The sequence below is a fragment of the Spermophilus citellus genome, assembly GCF_964194105.1.
Source record: "Spermophilus citellus genome assembly, chromosome: 3".
Lineage (NCBI taxonomy): Eukaryota > Metazoa > Chordata > Mammalia > Rodentia > Sciuridae > Spermophilus > Spermophilus citellus.
This window is the reverse complement of record NC_138184.1, coordinates 72,577,960-72,601,349: the sequence shown is the minus strand read 5'-3', so window position 1 is coordinate 72,601,349 and position 23,390 is coordinate 72,577,960. Positions and strand designations below refer to the sequence as shown.

At 39.1% G+C, this 23,390-nt stretch overlaps 1 protein-coding gene across 4 annotated transcripts in view; it reads right to left on the bottom strand.

Annotated features, from left to right (window-relative positions):
- The window catches only part of DGCR2 (DiGeorge syndrome critical region gene 2), a 93,795-nt gene that overhangs the window by 47,439 nt on the left and 22,966 nt on the right, over positions 1–23,390 (bottom strand). For 3 of the 4 annotated variants that reach the window (XM_081285869.1, XM_081285867.1, XM_081285866.1), the window contains one exon: positions 20,082–20,204. The exons of the other annotated variant lie outside the window; for it this stretch is intronic. In XM_081285869.1, coding sequence (XP_081141995.1) covers positions 20,082–20,204 — 123 coding nt within the window. The remainder of the gene's footprint in view (positions 1–20,081; positions 20,205–23,390) is intronic. 4 annotated transcript variants of the gene reach the window in all.

Below are 23,390 nucleotides of genomic sequence, written 5' to 3'. Positions count from 1 at the left end.
TTTCTGTAGAAGTTAATATAAAAAAAAAAAATACTCCACTAAAATGAGGGAAAAAACACAAATAGGAAAGACAGGAAAACCAGAAAGCAGAAAATCTAAAATGAGCATGAGACAAAAAAGAAATCTAACAATTCTCCCATGTTAATGGTGAAGGGAGGCTCTGGAATGACAGCTGGGAACATGGGCATGGAATTTAGAGACAGGCAAAAAATACCAGACCCCATAATGCTAAGCAGGCCATAGTAGTCGGGGGGCTCTGGGGAGAAAAATCCAGGACTCTAGTAGAATACCTGATGGATCTACAAGTGAAGAGAACCTGGCTGTTAGGTACAATTTAGTTTTTAAATTATAAATCTACAGTCACACAGAAAATAGTTCGGCAATTTCTTCAAAAGTCATAAGTTTTTACCATATGACCCAGACATTTCATTCCTAGAGAAATGAAAGTGTATTGTCCATACAAAAACTTGTACACTAATGGTCACAGCAGCATTATTCATAATTGCCCAGAAATGAGAGAATCACAAATGCTCATTAAACAGTGAACAGATTTTTAAAACGTGGAATATCCATACAAGGGAATAAATGGCAACGAAAAGGAACAAACCACTGATCTTGCTCATGAATAAACCTCAGAAGAATTCGAAATAAAAGCTAGTCACAAAACGTTGCATAAACATGATCCAATTTACATGAAAGCTCAAGAAAAAGCAGTTCGACAACAGACAGAAAATGGATTAGTGATTGCTACGACTAAGGAAGAGACCAGGGAGTAACTGCAAATGAGCATAAGGGATCTTCTGGAATGATTAAAAAAAAAAATCTAAAATTGTGGTTATGATTGTAGAACTCCATAAATTTAATAAAGATCACTGAGCTGTATACTTTGTAAACCAACGACTTTATGATTATATAATTACATCTCAATAAAGCTGTTAAAAAATTAAGACTATCATAATGTAAGTGTAAGAACAGTAAACTAAAAAGAAAATGACACAGATGGACACTGAAAATGTGTGTGACCGAGGACTACAGTTGTTGCTCAGTTCCTGGGGTTGTATCTCAGTGCTTAACCTAACATATCTCTCTCTCTCTTTCTCTCTCTCTCTCTTTCTCTCTCTCTCTCTCTCTCTCTGCTTAACCTAACCTACCTACCTCCCTCCCTCTCTCTCTCACAAACACACACACACACACACACTACAGTATTATGTAAGTGAAAGAAGTAGTCAAAAAAGACTGTATACTGTATGATCCCATTTATCTGAAATGTGCAAATGAGGCAAATCCATGGAAAAGAAAGTAGTTTATTGGTGGCCTAGGGTTGTAAGGCTTGAAGGAAAATAGGGAGGGCTTGCTGAGTCTCTGGTTTCATTCTGGAGTAACAGAATTATTCTAAAATTGATTATGATGATGGATATACAACTCTGCCAATATATCAAAAACTACTGAAAACCATTGTAAACTGTATGGTTTTTGAAGTATATCTCAATAAACTATAATCAAAATGCAGAAAGATGATGATGATAATGATCAACTCCAAAATGAAATCAAAATACTGCACCTGACAAACAGATGGGTCATCTTCTAGGGTCTAACTAGGAGTAGCACTGACAATAAACAAGAACTCTGACAGTGAAAGAATTATGGGCTTATCTAAGAAGAAATCAGTGGAGAATGTTCAAAAGCATGGAATTTAGAGACAGGCAAAAAATACCAAATGATAATAAAAAATAAGAGGCCGGGAATAGCTCAAGCAATGCTTAGTGAGAAAAGTGAAGCAGGAGGCATCACAACACCAGGCCTTAAATTATACTAAAGAGCTGGAATAACAAAAACAGCAAAGATAGCCTCTTCTCATCACATCAATAGACACACACACACACACACACACACACACACACACACACAGCCTCTCAACAAATGGTGCTGGGAAAACTGGAAATCCATATGTAGCAGAATGAAACTGAACCCCTATCTCTCACACTGCACAAAACTCAACTCAAAGTGGATCAAGGGCCTAGGCATTAGACCAGAGACCCTGCACCTAATTAGAAGAAAATGTAGGCCAAACTTTCCATATCATTATCAGCTTAGGAACCAACTTCCTTAACAAGACTCCTAAAGTGCAGTAAGTAATATCAAGAATCAACAAATGGGATAGAATCAAACTAAAAAGCTTCTTCACAGCAAAGGAAATAATCAATGAAGAGAGAGCCTATGGAATGGGAGAAAAATCTTTGTCACCTGCACCTCAGATAGATCATTAACCTCCAGGATATATAAAGAACTCAAAAAACTTAACACCAAAAATAAATAAATACCCAATCAATAAATGAGCAAAGGAACTGAACAAGGCACTTCACAGAAGAACTACAATTGGTCAACAAATATATGAAAAAACCTTCGACATCTCTAGCAATTAGAGAAACGCAAATTAAAACCAGACTGAGATTCTATCTCACTCCAGTCAGAATGGCAATCATCAGGAACACAAATAACAATAAATGTTAGGAAGGATGTAGGGAAAAAGGTACACTCTCTGCTGGTGGGACTGTAAATTGGTGCAACCACTCTAGAAAGCAGCATAGAGATTCCTCAGAAAGGTTGAAATGGAACCACCACTTGACCCAGTTATCCCACTCCTGGGTCTATACCCAAAGGACTTAAAATCAGCGTACTATAGTGATGCTACCACATCAATGTTTATAGCAGCTCAATTCACAAAAGCTAAGCTATGGAACCAACATAGGTGCCCTTCAACAGATGAATGCATAAAATAAATGTGGCATATATACACAATGGAATATTACTCAGCCCTAAAGAAGAACCTGAGACTATCATGCTAAGTGAAATAAGCCAATCCCAAAAAACCAAAGGCCGAATGTTCTGATATGCGGATGCTAACACACAATAAGGGCAGGAGGGAGAACAGAAGTCCATTGGATTCCATGAAGGGTAGGGAGAGGGGATGAGAAAAGGAAAGACAGTAGAATGAATCTAACATTAACTTCCCTATGTTCATGTGAATACATAACCAGTGAAACTCCATATCATATACAACCAAAACAAAAAAAAAGGAAGTCATACTCCATGTATGTATATCAAAATACATTCTACTATCATGTATAACTAAAAAGAAAAAAAAGAAATTGTTTTTGGGCTGGGGTTGTGGCTCAGAGGTAGAGCTCTCGCCTACCATGTGTGGGGCACCAGGTTCGATCCTCAGCACCATATAAAAATAAAATATTGTGTCCACCTATAACTAAAAAATAAATATTCCAAATCATGAGGCAACTCTTTCTTCCTCTTAAGTTGATTATCTCAGGCATTTTGTCACAGTGACAGAAAGCTAACAGGAATCTACAGTCATCCTGATCTTTGATCCTTTCGTTGCATCTTGTATTTTCCCACTTCAGAGGATTTGATGTCCTCTGTATTTGTACTGTCCTACAATTGCACATGGAGATATCTTGTTAAGTCTTCTTAAAAATTATTGTGCCAGGAAGTTGGGAAGTTGTAGAGCCACGAGGAAATCGTATTAGGCAACGCAGAGCCCAGGAGCCTGTTAGCAGCAGCCCTGTTGGCAGGCTGGGCCTAGCATAACTACAGTGGCTGAAGGTGGGTACACGGTACTGGGAGAGGCTGACTGGAGAGGGCAGTGCATCAGGGTGACAGTGTCCCAAAGAAGCCGCCAGCTCCCCTTCAGAGAAATTCCCTGCTATGGACAGCCTTCCCCTGGTGGAGAAGGCAGATGACCTTGGAGACAAGTGGTAGGAGAAGCAGCTGGCAGGACCAGCAGCTCAGTTGTCACCCACCCTTTCCAGATACTTCAGGTTGGGGACTTAAGACTGGGAAAGCGGAGCTGGGGATACAGCTCAGTCGATATAGAGTACTTGCCTTGCATGTACAAGGCCCTGGGTTCAATCCTCAGTAACACACACACACAAAAAAAAAAAAGACTGGGAAAGCAACTAGGTCAAAGTAGATCAAGTCTACACTGGCTCATGGGGAGACTCCTCATCTACATTGCTCAAGGGGAGCAAGTCTCCAACTACAATGGCTCGAGGTGGGGGCAGAAGAAACTCCTGGTGGTTGGCTGGAGCCTGTGGGGAGAAGCCTGAGCCAGTTTGTACACTTCACTTTTGCGGTTGAGTCTACACCTCATTGATGCGCACACCATAATGTCAGGATCCACAGAGCTCAAGGTCTTCTGGCTGTTCAGTGGTTTTTGTCTGTCTCACCCTTCGTTTTCACTGCAGCCACTCTGTTTCTCAATCGAACACATTTTTACCCTGCTTCCTTAGGTGCCACTTTTTTTCCTGAATGCCAACTTGCAGAAGCACAAGATCATATTGGGAAGCTACACTGGGAGAGGGGGTCCTCACATGCAGGAAGTGAAGACGAATGACAGGCATGCTAGCTTTTCCACCACCCTTCTATCCTGATTGCTTGGTCTCCTCAGGCAGTTGCTGCTCTCAAGGAAAGGTGGGAAGGGTAGGCTCACTGGCACTGCTCTTTGGGCAGGTGGGAAAATTGGAAGGATCTATGGGACCTGGGTGTAGAACATGTGGAACACCCAATGCACGTGTTTCACCTGAAACATGTGGCCTGCCCCCTGGGTTTTCTAGTGTTGGAGTATTCAGGTACATAGCCACTGCCTTATTGTATTTTCTTTCTCTTTCTTTCTTTTTTTAAATAAACAACTTGTAGATGGACATAATACCTTTATTTTTATTTGTTTTATGTGGTGCTGAGGAGCGAACCCAGTGCCTCACGCTCTACCACTGAGCCACAACCCCAGCCCCCTTATTGTATTTTCGATTTGCCAGAGATCATAACCTTTGTGACCAATGTAACCCACTATCACTGTCTAGGTGTTTAGAGAGTGGCTCACTAAAATGACTGGGTTAATATTCTTCACCTTGGCTCAGCCATAGGTGCCTCACGATTTTGCTCTATTATGGGCCTCTCTGTGGGGTCCATTGTCACTATTTGATTGGTGAGGCTCTATGCCTCGCCTCAGGGACATGTTATACCTTTCACGAACAATCAGCTCCTTCATCTGCTTAGCAGTAGTCTCGTAAATGGATGTCTCCCTGTGACCATCAGTATAGAATAATACCCAGGCTCCAGACGTCTGGAGGATCCCTCATACTTTTTTCTTCCAGATGACTTCAGAATTAAGGTATGGGAGGGTGCCCCAGAACTTGTTCAACTTCTCTCCAGTCATGAACCTGGTGCTCAGGCTGAAGTCAGTGAATTTAATGTTGCCTCTAGCATCCACCATGATGTTTTTCACCTTTAGGTCTAGGAGCACAATACTCTTCTTGTGGCCATAGCATATGGCATTTGGGATCTGCCTAAACAGTCTCTGGGCTTCCTCCTTCTGGGATATGGTACCATAGCTATTCCCAACCTGCGTGCTCCATGATGACATAGATATTTTCAATGGTCTCAATGACGTGAAGAAATTGGATCACATTTTGATGTTCCACAGCTGTCAGCATATCTGGTTTGGATGAGATGAGATGTTCTGTTCTACCTTTGGCAGGACTTCCACTATCATCTCTGTCCCAGTGAGGAGATGGTGGGCTAGTTTCACCTGGGCAAAGCCACCCTGCCCAACGTTCCTCAGGACCTGATAATGTCCATGAAGGAGACAGAAAAGGATAGGCAGTTGAGTAGGGGTGGATCAGTAAAGGTCAACAACAGGCCAAACACCAGAATAGCCATTTTAACATGCCTAGACATATTATAAAACAGTTCTGGTTTCCATGTCACAGAGTGACTGTGTAATCTGGGACAACTGAGATATCAAGAACCAGTCAAGAGGAGTTTATCAACTTCTCCTTATATGCCTTTAAAAGAAGGAATGGTATAAGACTTAAATGGCATCTTTACCCCTCTCAGGTGTGCTGAGAGTTCTGAATCTTTCTTTCACCTTCTTTTTAAATAAAATTTCTCCTCGCTTGCTTTAAAAAAAAAAGAAAGAAAGAAAGAAATTGTGCCAGGCTCTTCTAATCCAAAGCTGTGGTATTCCATTTCTGAGAAATTTTCTTACGTGAAAATTTATTCTTTGCTAATTTCTTCCCCTCCTGTTTCCATTTATTTTCTTTAAAGGGGGGGGTCTTTGTTTGTTTTGGGTATGGAGAATGAACCCAGGGCACTTGACCATTGAGGCACATATCCTGCCCTCTTTAATTTTGAGGTGTGGTCTCACTCAGTTGCTTAGGGCCTTGCTAAATTGTTGAGGCTCACTTTGAACTTATGATCCTCCTGACTCAGTCTCCCGAGCCACTGGGATTACAGGTGTGCACCACCATGCCTGGCACTAAAAAGGGTCTTATTAATCAAATATTGGAATTTCTAGATGCTTTCAAGAGATCTTTCTTGCTCTACTGTTCCTTTTCAAAGCATTTTATTCATATTAGGAAGACAGAAAAAATATATATATAACATAAAATTTGTCATGTTAATCTTTTAAAAGTGCACAATTCAGTGCCATTCAGTATCTTCCCACTGTTTAGTAACCATCATTACCATGTACTTTCAGAATTTTTCATTTTCCTAAATTGAAACTTTCTACCCATTAAATAATTAATGCCCATTTCTCCTCTTTCTCCAGCCACTGGCAATCACAATTATACTGTCTCTAAGAATTTGAGTATTTATATACCTCATATAAAATCGTACAGTTATTTGTCACTTTGTGACTGGCTTATTTGAACCTCAAGGTTCATCCATGCTGTAGCATGTATCAGAATTTCCTTCCTTTTTGAGGGTAGACAGTATTTCATTGGGTGGATAGACCAACTTTTTGTTTATCCAACTATCCACAGATTGCTTCTACCTTTTGGCTACTGTGAATAATGCTGCTATGTACATAAGTGTATAGATATCTCTTTAATAAGGGTGTTTTCAATTCTATGATAACTCTGGGTCTATGTTCCTATATTGTTCAGGCTGGTCCTAAACTACTGTGCTAAAGCTATCCTCTTTCCTCAGTAGCTGGGACTACCAGCACATGACACTGTGCCCAGCCCTGCCCAATTTTTAATCAGTTTTTTTCATTATTATTGTTGTTGTGTTGTAGGAGTTTTTGTACTCTGAGTATTAGCCCCTTAACAGACACAGGATTTGCAAATATTTTCCCTTTTGCTTGACTTTTCATTCTGTTGAATGTTTTCTTTAATGAGCAAGTTTTAAATTTTAATATAGTTTGATTTATCTATATTTTTCTTTTGTTGCCTGTGCTTTTTGGTGTCAAGAGTAAGAAATCATTGCCAAACATAATGGAAAATGGAAAACAAAGGTTGGTAACATTGAGATTTTATAGTTTTAGGCCTTACATTGAAATCTCTGATCCAATCTGACTTAACTTTTGCGTATCATTACCTAAGGATAAAATTCAGGGCCTCATGCATACTAGGCAAGCACTCTACCAGTAAGCTTTGTTCCTAGCCTGCCAAACTTTATTCTTCTGCATTTAGATGTCTAGTTTTCCTAGCACTGATTGTCAGAAAGACTGCCCTTCTCCCCCAATGAATGGTCATGGCATCCTTATGGAAAACAATTTGGCCATTAAACATGAGGTCTTATTTCTGGGCTCTATATTCCATTCCATTAGTTTATATGTCTCTTTATGCCTGTTCCACACTGTTTTGATTACTTTGCTTTGTAGGAAGTTTTAAAGTCAGGAAGGTTTTCAACTTTGTTCATGATTGTTTTATTTATTTGAGGCCTACTATTTTAGGATATGTTTTCCTGTTTATTTATTTTTTAGGTGTAGATGGACACAACACAATGCCTTTTATTTTTATGTGGTGCTGAGGATCGAACCTGGGTCCTGCCTGCGCTAGGCGAGCACTCTACCGCTGAGCCACAATCCCAGCCCCAGGATAGGTTTTTCTATTTTGGCAAAAAACCTTGTTGGCATGCTAATAGAGAATATAGATATACACTGAATCTGTAAATTGTTTTGGGTAGTACTGGCATCTTTTTAAGTCTGTGTCCATGCCCTGGGATGCCTTTCAACTTATTTGCCTTAAAAAAAAATTTTGTCATTTTCAGTGTATACTTCTTTCATCTCCTTGGTTAAGCTTATTCCTAAGAATATTATTCTTTTTTTTTTTTTTTTGTATTGTTGTATATGGAACTGCTTGTTTAATTTCCTCTCCAGATTGTTAGTATACACAAATGTAATTGACTTTTGTGTGTTCTGCAACTATGATAAATTTGCCAATTAGTCCTGTGTGTGTATGTTAACGTCTATCAAGTTTGGCCATTACAACAAGCCACTCAAACGCTTCGAGGCCTAGGAGTGGCGACTAATCCCGATAGAAGCGCAATGGTATTAGATTGGAAGGATCCTGAAGGATGTGAAGGAACTATACAGCCATATGTATTGGATCATCTTCCCGTAAATTTATGGGGACGAGATGTCTTAGATCAATTAGGTTTGACATTAACAAATAACATCAATCAAAATGCACCCACTATTATGGGTAGACAAGGTTTTAGGAAAGGAAAAAGATTAGAAAAACAAGAACAAGGTATAGCAGCACCAATACAAATAGATCAAGGAACAGACAGACATGGGTTGGATTTTCACAAAGGGCCACTGAGACAATAAAAATTACATGGAAATCAGAAAGACCAGTATGGGTTCCTCAGTGGCCCTTGACTAAAGAAAAGATACAAGTAGCCCATGATCTGGTCAAACAACAATTAGCGGAAGGACATATACAACCTTCTGTATCTCCCCATAATACTCCCATTTTTGTCATCAAAAAGAAATCTGGTAAATGGAGATTATTGCAAGACTTAAGAGCCATTAATAATGAAATGGTCATTATGGGACCTGCTCAATCGGGGATTCCTCAATTGTCTGCTTTGCCAAAAACTTGGTATGTTTTAGTTATAGATATAAAAGATTGTTTTTTTTCAATTCCAATTCATCCTGAGGATAGTCCACGTTTTGCATTTACTATCCCTGCACTGAATCATGAAGGTCCTGATCAGAGATATGAATGGAAAGTACTCCCTCAAGGGATGGCTAACAGCCCAACTATGTGTCAAATTTATGTTAACAAAGTAATCCAGCCACTTAGAAATCAAAATCCTGAACTACAAATATTTCACTATATGGATGATGTATTATTAGCACACAAAGCTAAAAACACATTGCTAGAATGTTATGCCACACTTACAAATTTATTAAAAAATTATAATCTAGAGATAGCAATAGATAAAGTACAATTAAATTTTCCAATTAATTATTTAGGAGTTCTATTATCCTCAACCATGGTCCGTCGACCAAAAATTCAAATACGAGTAGATCAACTCAAATCACTTAATGACTTTCAAAAGTTATTAGGAGACATAAATTGGATAAGGCCTTATCTAGGTAATCCAACAGGAGAATTGGGACCTTTATTTGATATCCTAAAAGGTCCATCAGATCCAAATTCACCCCGAATGTTAACGCCTGAAGCAAGAAAGGCATTAAAAATCATTGAAACATATATGGAAAATATGCATTTGGATAGAATTGATATAAGTTTGCCTTTATTATTTATTGTACTACCAACAAAAAATATTCCTACAGGAGTATTTTGGCAAGAAGGTCCATTATTATGGATACATTTATCTTATTCTCCTAACACTATTCTTACTAGGTATCCTGAGGCTGTAGGACAATTAATACTCAAAGGAATAAAAACAACAAAGGGAGTATTTGGAATTTCTCCCAATAAAATTATTACTCCATATACTATGAATCAAATTGATGAATTAGCTAATGAGTTAAATACTTGGGCAATAATCATGTGCAAATCTAATGTTTCATTTGATAACCACTTACCATCTAATCCCTTATTGTCTTTTTGGTCATTGCATCCTGTAATTTTTCCAAAAATGACAAAAAACACACCTATCATAAATGCTCCAAATATATTCACTGATGGGTCAAATAATGGTACAGCAGCAATAGTTACACCTGATCAAACTTTTACAGTTTTAGTACCCAAACAATCAGCTCAAAAGGTAGAGCTTAATGCAGTATTACAAGCTTTTGTGATGTTTAAAGATTCTGTATTTAATTTATATTCTGATAGTCAGTATATAGTTAATGCTATAGTATCCCTTGAAGATGCTGGTAGGATTTCCCCTTCTTCTACTATTTTCTCTTTGTTTTCCACTATACAAAGTTTAATCTGGGACAGAAAAGATCCATTCTTTATAGGACATATCAGGGCACATACAGGATTGCCTGGAGCCCTTAGTTTGGGCAATGATTTAGCAGATAAAACTACACATGACATACATATTTTCTCTACACGAGAAGAAGCTATAAATTTTCATAAAAGGTTCCATGTCAACGCTAATACTTTACAAAAGCGTTTTAAAATAACTAAGGAACAAGCTAGACAAATAATAAAACAATGTCAAAATTGTGTAACCTTTTTACCACAAGTTAATCTTGGAGTCAATCCTAGAGGATTGATACCTAACCATATTTGGCAGATGGACGTCACACACTTGCCAGAATTTGGAAAATTAAAATATTTGCATGTTACAGTTGATACTTCTTCTGGATTTTTGATGGGCTCCCTTCATGCCGGAGAAAAAACTAAAGATGTTATAGCTCATTGCTTACAAAATTTTGCCACTGTGGGCATTCCAAAACAGTTAAAAACAGATAATGCCCCTGGTTATACTTCTACCTCTTTTAAACAATTTTGCTCATCATTTGGCATTACTCATATAACAGGAATCCCATACAATCCACAGGGACAAAGCATAGTTGAAAGAGCTCATCAAACTATTAAAATGTACTTATTAAAGCAAAAAGACGGAATTGGGAAGGGGTATATACTCCCCAAAGATAAACTTAAAATATCCCTTTTTACTCTAAACTTTTTAAATTTGGATTCATCAGGACTTAGTGCTGCAGAAAGGCATATGTGTCCAAAAAATGTACATAAGCCCAAGGTACTTTGGAAAGATATTCTAACAGGACAATGGAAAGGTCCTGACCCAGTAATTGTCTGGAGTCGAGGGTCTGTTTGTGTGTTTCCACAGGAAGAACAGCAGCCGATTTGGATTCTGGAAAGATTAACTAAAATCCTGACCCAGTGATTGTCTGGAGTCGGGGGCCTGTTTGTGTATTTCCACAGGGAGAACAGCAGCCGATTTGGATTCCAGAGAGATTAACTAAAGTGATTTCTACAGACCAAAAAGAAGATGATTTGGCTCAAATCCATAACAGCTCATATCCAAAACTCCAATTTGGCTATCCTTACATCTGCGACAGAACCAGGATGCTTTTTTCAATATCTATTTTATTATTGCCCTTTCCCATATCATGAAGTTCTATTTTGGTTTTTGAGCTCATACAGACCTAAGTTAATGTTTTGCTGATCAGTTCTATTTTTTTTTTTTTTGACTATAGAGTTTTTAAACATTGCAATGGAGATTTCACCTGTAAAAAGTTATAAGGCCTTTACTATTATGTTATGTGTTATATGTATTATATTATGTGTGCACACTTGTGTTTTGTGTTATATGTTTGAATGTACGTATGTCCATATATCATATATGATGAGCGCTCATGAAAAAATGGATCTGAATATTTTTTTTATTCACGTGATTTAAATGGTTTAAATTGGGTAAATAACTATTAAGAATTGTTTTAATATGTAAACAAAAAAGAAGGTTAACAGATCTGTTTGTTTACTTTCACCTTTCCTTTTCATTATATTTAATAATTCTCTTCAAGATAATGTAAATTGTTAAGAAAATTGTTTTCTTTTCTCTTCAAGATAATGTAAATTGTTAAGAAAATTGTTTTCTTTTAGTGCCTTCTGGAATGTTACATAATTTTTTCTTTAGCCATTATTGCTAGAATTCCTATCTTCATCCCAGTGCCAGTGAAGACAAAGATAAAACTAATCTACAGTTTCTGCAATAGCCATCACTGAACTGCTTGCAGAACTTGCCTAAACTATGTGTCACTTGTATGCATTGTGAACTCACTTGTATGCATTGTGAACTATCTGTTGGTGCAGCGACTTGTGGTAGTGTTGGGGTATTTTTGCTGATGATGTCATCGGTGGTACAATTTTTCCAACAAGAGCCATCAATTGGTTTGGTGTATCTTCCTCCCTTCTGCTTGTCACGACAAAGGTGTGGCTGTATACTGGACCGGTAGTCAATGACGGGCAAGATCCAATTACAATGGTACCAACCTAAGACAGGAGGCTGACGCCCTGAGGTCAGCTCATCCGAAGATGGGTAAGGACCATATGTAGTATTGGACAACCTAAGGCAGGCACGGTCCCCAAGCCACATGCTTGTTGTTTAAACAGAGAGGGGGAGATGTTGAGAGCCACAGCCAAAGGGGCCCCAGCAAACTTCCAGCTGCCGGCTGATGATTGGCTCACAGCAGCCCCAGCAACATCTAGCTGATTGGCTCCTCTGCGGTGATGTTCATTGGGCTGTTTCCCCGCCCTTCAGACTGCCAGCTGATGATTGGTTCACAGCGGCCCCAGCAACATCTAGCTGATTGGCTCCTCCACGGAGCTGCTCATTGGGGGACTTCTTTGGCTCCGCCCACACGACCCAGCCAATCGGCCTCAAGAACTGGAGGATTGTGGGAGGTGGTGAGGGTTGTGTGGGGGTGAGAGGCTTGTGGGAAGCCGGTGGTGGCAGTTGGGCTCTGAGGGTTTTTTCCTGAGGAGCTGTTTTGTTTGGCGTTTGTAGTTCTAAAAATAAAGTTAGTTTCTTTTGACAAGTGGCTCCTGAATTGTGCCCAGCCAGACTGCGGCATATATATAAAATTATCTCATCTGTGAACAGGAATGAGTTTACTTCCTTTTATTTTTTTTGGAGGACGGGTACTAGGGACTGAACCCAGGGGCACACTACCACTGAGCTACATCCCCCTAGCCCTTTATATTTTGAGACAGGGTCTCCCTAAGTTGTTTAGAGCCTCGCCAAGTTACTGAGGCTGGCCTCCAACTTGCAGTCCTTCTGCCTCAGCCTCCTGAGCTGCTGGGATTACAGGAATGTAATCCAATATGTAATCCCACCATGCCTAGCTCCTTTCCAATTTTGATGCTTTTACTTTCATGCTTAACTACTATTTCTAGAACTCTGAATACTATGTTAACCAGATTATAATGAAAGGGAGCACCCTTGTCTCAATCCAGATCTTAGCAGAAAAAATTTCAATCTTGACATCATTGACATTAACTGTAGGTTTTCATATATGGCCTATATTACATTGAGGTAGGTTATTTCTGTGTGTCTTGTTCTTATCATAAAATACTGAGTTTTGCCATTAAATGCTTTTCCTGAATCAACTGAAATTATCATGTTTCTTTCCCCCACTACATTTTGTATCAATGATGTATTACCTTGATTGACTTAGTTTGTTGAACCATTCTTGCATTCTATGGATAAATCCAACTTGGTAGTGGTGTATAATCCCTTTGATATGCTACTGAATTTGGTTTGCTAGTATTCTGTTGGGGGTTTTGCATCAATATTAATAAGGATACTGGTCTGTAATTTTTAGTAGTATTTATGTTTGGCTTTAGTATCAGGGTAACACTGGACTCATGCAATGATTTCTCTCCTCTTCAAGTTTTTGAAAGAATCTAAGAAATACTGTTCATTCTTCAAAAGTTTGGAAGAATTCCCAGAGAAGTCATCTGGCTTAGGACTTTTATTTTGGGTACTGAGGGCAAAACCTAGGATTTAATCATGGCAAGGTCTATCAGTGAGCAACACTCTCAGACCCCAGGGCTTTCCTGTTGGGAGATTTTTGATTACAGGGTCAATATCCTTACTAATTACAGTCTCATTCAGATTTTTTTTCATGATTCAATCTTTTTTTTAAATATTTATTTTCTAGTTGTAGTTGGACACAATACCTTTATTTATTTTTATATGGTGCTGAGGATCGAACCCAGGGCCTTACACATGCTAGGTGAACACTCGACTGCTGAGCCACAATCCCAGCCCTTCATGATTGAATCTTGACTGGTGGTGTTTCTAGGTACACCACTTCATTTAGGTTATCTATTTTGTTACCACACAATTCTTCATAGCATTTTCTTTTATTCCTTTTTATTTCTACAAAATTGGTGGTAATGATCCAACTTTCATTACTGATTCTAATTGAGTCTTCTCTTTATTCCTTAGTCAATCTAGCTTAAAAAGTTTGTTCACTTTGTTGATCTTTTCAAAGAACTCTTGATTTTCATTATTTTTATGTTTTCCATTTCACTGATCTCTTTTAATCTTTATTATTTTCTTCATTCTACCAGCTTTGAGTTTAGTATGTTCTTTTTTAAATTCTTTAAGGTATAAAGTTAGTTTATTTAAGATCTTTTTCAAAATGTAAGCATTTAGAACTATATATTTCCCTCTTCACATTGCTTTTGCTACATCTCACAAGTTTCAATATGATTTTTTTCATTTGTCAAAAGATATTTTCTAACTTTTCTTATGATTTCTGCTTGATCCCATGATTAAGAGTATGTTATTTGACTTCTGTGTATCTATATGCTTTCCAGTTTCCCTTCCACTGTTCATTTCTAGTTTCATTCCAATGTAATCAGAAAAAGACACTTTGCAATATTTTAGATCTTTTAAATTTCCTGAGACTTTTATTTTGTGGCCTAACACATGGCCTATTCTGGAGGGTGTTCCAAATGCACTTTAGAAAATAATGTGTATTTGGGATAAACTCCTTGGCTCTCTTCACCTTTCTTCATTCTTTTTCCTATTTGTTCTATTGACTCAATAATTTCAAATGTCTTCTTTTCAAGTTTCACTAGTCCTTTTTCTGCAGACTAAAGTCTCCTGCTGAACCTCTCTACTGAATATTTAAATTCAGTTATTACATTTTTCAGGTAGGTCCCAGAGTTGTTTGGTTCCTTTGATAATTTCCCTTTTGATATGGTAATTTTCCTTTAGTTCTTTGTCCACATTTTCTTTTTCTTTAAATTCCTCTTACTGTGCAAAGTATTGACAGGGTTTCACACATGCTGGGTAAGTGTTCTACCACTGAGCTATATATAACCCTAGGCCTTTCTCTAGCTTTTCAAGCATATTTAATTTTTTTTTCGGGGGGGGGGGGATAGTGTCTCACAATGTTGCCCAGATTGGTCTTAAAACTCACAATCCTCCTGCCTCAATCTCTTGAACAGCTGGGATTATAAGCATAAGACACTGTCCCTAGCTAAGATGTGGTTTCAAAGTCTTTATTGTTTTATTGTCTAAAAATTTTCTTCAGGTTTATTCCCTTTATTTTCTTACTTTAAATGGCCGTGTTTTCCTCTTTCTCTATTACTCTGTTCTGACCTTTTAATTTTTATAGTTGTTATTAAAAATAAGGCATTTTTAATTGTTATGGTTATTGAAAAATCAGACATCTCCCACAGTCTTTGCAGATTTAGCTTTGTGCTGGAAAAGACTGTGAGTTATTAGCAGGGTTTGGTCTGAGCCTTGGGATCAACTAAAGGCAATGATTTTAAGGTCTTCTTAGGCATTTTTTTTTTCTGTGCATACATCTTGCCTGTGAGTTTTTCTTGATTCCCAAATACGCAAGTCTACTTCTGTTTCCCAGAGTGTTACCTTCAGTGCTCCCTAGGATCTTAAGACACTCTACTGTATTCCTCACCCTTAAGCACCTCATTCCAGGCATCTGCAGGTCTATAGGCCCCACCGCAGCTTTCACAAGCATTGTCTGCTGCTTTCCACAGTTCTCTCAGACTTAAGTTACTTCCTCATCTGAGCTCCAAGTCAGGCCAAACAGAGATCAATCCCTCAGGCAGTTCCCAGAAATTAGAATGTTACAGTAAGATTAAAAATTTGGCCATTGTTTCCCTCAGACCAAGTTATGCCACATAGAGGGGGTTGGGGAGAGGGAAGTAAAAATTCCACAAAATCTGCTATTTTATTTGTGGCTTTTTCTTTTCTTTAAAATATATATATATATATATATATATATATATATATATATATATATATATATATATATATATATTTAGTTGTATATGGACACATTACCTTAATATTTTTATTTATTTACTTTTATGTGGTGCGGAGGATCGAATCCAGTGCCTTTACATGTGCTAGGCAAGCACTCTACTGCTGAGCCACTATCCCAGCCCGAATGTGGCTTTTTCTAGTTGGTGTGAGTTTCTATAAAGTTATTTCCCCCAATCTCTAGTTGTTTTCTAATATTTATGTGGTGAAATGGGGGTTTAGAAGCTTCCTAGACAATTTTGCTGATAGAATATATTTTTAAACTTTTCTTTTACTCCCCAGATTAATAAAGTAACTGCTAATATTGAGAGATTATTGTGTGCTCTTTTTCCCTAAGCACTTGATATGAAACATATGTTATTTAATTCTCACAACTCTTAAATGTAGGTACTACTCTTTTCCCCATTTTACAGAGGCTACTTGTCCACAGCCAGTTAAGTGGTAATAGGTAGGGTTGTCAACCCTAGGGCCTGCTTCTAAGCCCCCACATTTAACCACAGTTTTATACACTGCTGCTTCTGGTTACTCTGTAACTCTTGACCCTTCTAGTCTAGGATGCTGTGTCCAGAGTCTGCTGAACATCCGTGGTAGATTTTTCTTCCACAGAGTCTGGAAAGAACTCACTGTTTTCTATGTTTATGAGGAAGGAGATCACTGGGTGTGGTGGTACACACTTGTAATCCCAACTACTCAGGAGGCTGAAGCAGGAGGTTCACAAGTTATAGGCCAGTCTAGGTGAGACCCTGTCTCAAAATACAATAACAAGGGCAGGCAATGTACTTCAGAGGTAGAACACTTGCCTACCAGTGTGAGGCCCTGTATTCAACTAATACTACAGGGGGGTGGGGGTGGGGGTGGGTGTGGGCTGCAGTCTAGCCAGCCACAAACTCTGTGAGCACTAGCTTATTAGGTCCTGGTACTGGTTCAGGTAAGCCTCCTGGTAGGAACCATGGCTTTTTGGTTGGAAACATATGTAATTGTAATTCTCCTTCTATCGTAATTCTTCTTCTATAAAATGTCAGTGTCTCCAGGAAAGGCTCCTCCAATTAGTTACCTGGGACACAGACCAAGCTGATAGCATCTGAACCAAAGCAGAAGATAGGGCTGAGTGTCCTACCTGTCACCACAGAAAGTATCTCTCAATTCCTCCACAACTCCCCCTTTGAGATACGTGGTGTCTCCTATTTTGCAGACTTTAAGTCCATGTGCTATGTGCTATTTAATGTAAGCCACATTTTGACAAGAAATAGATTAATTTTAGTACCATGACCCAATATATTCAAATACTATCATTCCAATATTTCATCACTATAAAGTGGTATTCACAAGAGCTTTGCTATTTGGCCTATAGGTTATATCTGCAGCATATCTTCATTAGAAACAGCCTCATTTCAGGTGCTTAGCAGCCATGTGAGACTCATGACTACCACTGGATAGCACAGGTCTCAAAAATAAGCCTCATATCTCCTGGTAGGAAGAGTCACCCAGTATATAGAGTGGTAAGGAGTATAGAATAATCAGAGAGAATTCTGATTCCATCCCTGCCAGATGCCCATCACCTCAGCATTCAAGAGCCTTTCAGGGTACTAGCAGGCAAACTGGTTCATTTCCTACTGTTCTTTCTCCTTAGCAGCCCCATCCTGCACTTGCTCGGCTCTGCTACGTCAGTTATCACTCTCCTTCTGTTGGTTTTTCTGTTAAAAAACCCAACCCAGTGGCACATGCCTATAGTCCTAGCACTTAGGAGACTGAGGCAGGAAAATCACTTGAGCCCAGGTTTGGAACCAGACTAGGTAACCTGGCAAGACTCCATTAAAAAAACAACAACAACTGGGGCTGGGGTCATAGCTCAGTGGTTGGGCACTTGCCTACCATGTGTGAGGCACTGGGTTTGATCCTCAGCACCACATAAAAATAAATAAATAAAATAAAAGTATTGTGTTCATCTACAAATAAAAATAATAAAAAAAGAGGAAAAAAGAAAAAACAACAACAAAACAAGAAACACTAAAGATATAAACCTCATAATAAAGTATAGTTGTGAACCATCTCCCCACATCCTTACTTAGGAATGCAAATATCATCTGTAGTGTTGAACTTACATGCTTGCTTCTCTCAGTCTCAGCTCTGTTTCCCCAAAAGGAAGAAGAAGGAGCCAGAATTCTATATATTATTGTATACTTTATTTTTTAATTTTTGTATAATTTATTTTTTTATTGTAGTTTACTTTGTAAACTAAAGTAAATATAGGATGATCCATTTTGCTTATCTTCATTGTAGTTTTTGGCTACTTGCGTTTGTCACCTATATTCTATATTTTCAAGATTCATCCATCACTGATGTATAATATTCTATCATATGAGCACAGACCTTTGGAATTCTACTCTCCCTAGGGTTTGACGCAAGGGAACGATTGGATGGGCTTCCAACACAGGGCTGGTCCCAGAGGCTCAGGCCACCACCGTTCAAACTCTCCTTCGGAGAGGCAAACACCTCTACCAGAGATATCTATGATCCAATGAAGGAAGACAGGCTCAAGGGATAATGGGGGGGGGGGGGTGTTCCCTCTAAACTACATTCAACATAACCCAAAAAGACTATCTCCCCTCCCTCGCTCCCTCACTTCCTTCCTTCCATCTTTCCTTCCTTCCCAGGCTGATCCCAAACTCCTGGGCTCATGCAAACTCCTGCCTCAGCCTCCCAAGTAAGTAATTGGAATTATAGATATGCATGATCACACCAGTTCTGCTTCTTATTTTGGAATCCCCTCAAAGAACTGTGCCAACCTCACTTGTTACCTTCTATTAGATACCCTCCCTGTTGCCCCTTTAGGAATTATAGTCCATCTTTCATGTCCTAGGCCAGATCCCACTGAGGAAAAGGTTTCCTGGACTCAGGAGCTCATAGTCTGAAAGAAGAGATCAAGCATGAGCTCCAGGAATGGTGAGAATTAACAATGGCTTTAGATGTTGTGAGAGGAGGACAGATCAGGTGCTGATGGATATAGATCCATAGCCAGATATGTCGTCTCACCATGGTAGCATCTGAGCCAAGCCTTAAAGGATAGCAGTATTTACCCAAGAATAAACAGTACAAGGTTCCAGGAAAAGAGAAGGAAATATAAGAAGCATGCAGCTAGGAAATTATTAATAGAATAAGTATAAAAAATACTTCAGCTGAGCAACAAAAGGGAAAATAGCAATAAATCAGGTTGACAAAGAAAAATTATGACAGATAGTAAAAGAATTTAAATGTTGGGCCAAAGAGTTCAGGCCTGAGATTCTTGAGTTGAGGGAAGACTTTTTTTTTTCCTGTTAGAGGCTTAATTGGAACCACTCAAGGTCTTGAATTAGTGTGCCTGAAGGTGCATGCATCATACATTCACTCAGGTCCATGTGTGCACAAGATATTACCCCTTTCATACTAACCCAAATTAAGAATCATGGTTGAAGCGAACACTGTTACAGGGTTCCTTATGTTCCTCAAGGGTACTGGAACTGAAACCAAGCGGAAAACCAACAATTTAAGACTTTTTTGTGGCCTCTCCAAACATTTTTAGGATATACCTTTAGGAACTCACACATTGACATGAGAAAACCCACAAGTGCCAGGTTACTAGAGAATGTGTGGGCAAGAGGAGTAGGTAATGCCAAAGTCAATCTACAATAGTACATTCATGAGAACTCTACCCAAGTCTCAAGAGGTACCTACAGGACAGGTCCACTCTCAGGGTTGTGAGTCCAGGGCTGGCAACACCTCACCTTGCCTCCTCAAAGCCCCAGCCCTGCCATCTTGCAAGTTCTGAGATCCAGGTAGAATAGTTAATTTTTTTTTTTTTTTTTAAAGAAAGACACACAGAAAGAAAGACAGAAGTAGAAGTCAGCTCATATCACCTTTCCAGTATGTGAAGACAGCACAATTATAAGGCTACACCTCTCTGCTCCTCATGGAAGGCACACTCACCTCAGCTACAACAAAAAAGTGAATAGGCTGAGTACACCCCACAGGTATGACACACTCACCTGGACAGTCGGCTTCATCACTCTTATCCTCACAAGCTGCCAATCCGTCACACTGCCAGGGGAGAGGGATGCAATGGATGGCACCACTGCGACAGGCAAACTGCCCAGGGTTGCACCGCAGCTCTGTGGAACCAAACGCAAGAGGCCATTGAAGAAGAGGCAGAAGGAGCAAAACCTGGAATAGCAAGGCCCTGACACCAATGAGCTCTAGCAGTGTGAACCAGAAACCAGGCAGCTTCCTACAACCTACCTCCTCAGGAGGGCCTGGATACATGTTCCCAAAGGAGGAGCCAAGAACAATTATGACAACTCTGCAGCAGTAGATAGAGGAACACACCCCACAAAACAATAAATGTTATTTATTTCTTAAAACACATACTCTGAATTTCATGCTTCCTCTCATTTGGATGTTGAATACTCCACACAAAGGTCCATGTGTTAAATACCTGGTCCTAAGGGTGGTGGAATTGGTAGGCTCTGTAGTCCCTCTCAAGAGGTGGGGCCTAGTGGGAGGTCCTGAGGTTAATGCAGACCTGCTCTCAAAAACAGGCTATGGAGCCCCATTTATCCCCCCCACTTTTCTGGCCCAAAATGTTAGCACTCACTCTGATACATGCTCTTGCCAAAACATTCCAATTCGCCAGAAGCCCGACTCAGTGAGACTACCCGGTCTTAGATTTTAACCTCCAAATGAGCCAAAATAAACTTCTCTTTACTTCATAAGATATCTCAGGTTGTAGGCTAGGGTTATAGCTTAGTAGCAGAGCATTTGCCAAGAATGTGTGAGGTACAGGGTTTGATTCTCAGCACCACATATAAATAAATACATAAATAAGTAGATGTCTATCAACAGCTAAAAATATTTTTAAAAAAAGATGCCTCAGGTATTTCACTATATTGATATGAAGCTAATACAGCTTTGCACTGGACTATAGGAGAGACAGATAAGAGGACATATACCATTCACCTCCTGAGGAATTCTGGGTCAAGATGGTAGACACACAAAGAACAAAGGAAGGGGCCTAGGGTTGTGGTTCAGTGGTAGAGTGCTCACTTAGCACATTCGAGGCCCTGGGTTTGATCCTTAGCACCACATAAAAAAATAAATAAATAAAACAAAAGTATGTGCTCAAATATAATTAAAAATAAATATTTTTTAAAATTAAAAAAAAAAAAGACCATGGGGCTGGGGATGTGGCTCAAGCGGTAGCACGCTCGTCTGGCATGCGTGCTGCCCGAGTTCGATCCTCAGCACCACATACAAACAAAGATGTTGTGTCCACCGATTAACTAAAAAATAAATATTAAAATTCTCTCTCTCTCTCTCTCCCTCTCTCTTAAAAAAAAAAAAAAAAAAAAAAAAAAAGACCAAAGGAAGGTGGTCACCAATGAAGCATTCAATCTGCATACCAAACATGAAGAAAGGAGAAAACTATTTCTAACCGTGGGGCTCTGGATGGGATTTGAATAGGGTTTCTAAGAAAAGTGATGGTTTCTGATAAAATAGGAACAGCATTCCAAGAAAAAGCAGCACTTTAGGAAATATCAGGGAACAGGAGAGCATAACACAAGTAGAGTATGTATGAGATCTCACTGGAGGAGGTAAGATTAGAAACACATAAAAAGTCAAACTGTAAAGGCTTTAATAAAAGTACGAGAATTCTAACATATAGGTTGGTTCCACAATTGAGCCACTGTGAACTGTGCTGCTATAAACACTGATGTGGCTGCTTTACTGTCACTGTAGTATGCTATTTTTAAGTCCTTTGGGTATAAACCGAGGAGTGGGATAGCTGGGTCAAATGGTGGTTCCATTCCAAGTTCTCTAAGGAATCTACATACTGCTTTCCAGATTGGTTGCACCACTTTGCAGTCCCCCCAGAAATGTGCCTTTTCCCCTACATCCCTGCCAACACCTATTATACTTGTATTCTTTTTTGAAAAATATTTATTTTTTATTATAGGTGGACACAATATCTTTATTTTATTTTTATGTGGTGCTGAGGTTTGAACCCAGTGCCTCACACATGCTAGGTGAGCAACCTACCTCTGAGCCACAACCCCAGCCTTTATTGTCATATTCTTAATAACTGCCATTCTGACTGCTGTAAGAAAAATTTTTAAGATAGTTTTGAATTGCATTTCTCTAACTGCTAGAGATGCTAAACATTTTTTCATATTTGTTGATTGATTGTGTATCTTCTGAGAAGTGGCTATTCAGTTCCTTAGCCCATTTATTGATTGGGTTTTTTTTTTTAAGTGTTAAGTTTTTTGAATTCTTTATATCCTGGAGATTAGTGCTCTATCTGATGTATGTGTGGTAAAAATTTGCTCCCATTCTGTAGGCTCTATATTCACCTCACTGATTGTTTCTTTTGCTAAGAAGAAGCTTTTCAGTTTGAAAACATCCCATTTACTGAATCTTGATTTTATTTCTTGCACTTTAGGAGTCTTGTTAGGGAAGTAAGGGCCTAATCTGACATGATGAAGATCATGCCCACCTGATTTTTAAATAGTTTTTATTTAGTTATTTTTTGGTGTTTGGGATTAACTCCAGGTCCTTGCACATTCTAACGATGGGCTCTACCAGCGGTGGCACACATCTGTAGTCCCAGCAGCTCTGGAGGCTAAATCAGGAGGATCACGAGTTCAAGGCAGCCTCAGCAACGGGCAAGGCACTTAGCAACTCAGTGAGACCCTGTGTCTAAATAAAATACAAAATAGAGCTAGGGATGTGGCTCAGCGATTGAGTGCTCCTGAGTTCAATCCCCAGTAAAGGGGGGGGGGGTACTCTACTATTGGCTCTACTCTTGAGCTATACTCCCAGGTTTTAAGTACAGTTTCCAAATATAATTTTACTGGAAAAATGTATTGTTTGTGGCTATTTTCAAGCTACAACTGTAGAGTTGAGTAGCCTGTATGACCAACACAGTTGAGAACATTTACTCTCTAGCCCTTTAAGAAACAGTCTATAGACTGGTGCAGTGGAGCATGCCTGTAATCCCAGCGATTTGGGAGGCTGAGGCAGAAGGGTCACAAGTTTGAGGTCAGCCTCAGCAAATTAGCAAGGTCCTAATCCTCAAAATAAAACATGAAGGAAGGAGAAAACTACCTCTAACCATAGGGCTCTGGAATATACCTTTAAAAAGATGGGATTTGAATGGGTTTTCCAAGGAAAGAGATGGTTTCTGATATAATAGAAACAACATTCCAGGAAAAAGCAAGGCTTTAGGAAATATCAGGGAGTAGGAGGGCATAACAAGTAGAGTATGTGCGAGATGCCAGATGGGGAATCACTGGAGGAGGTTA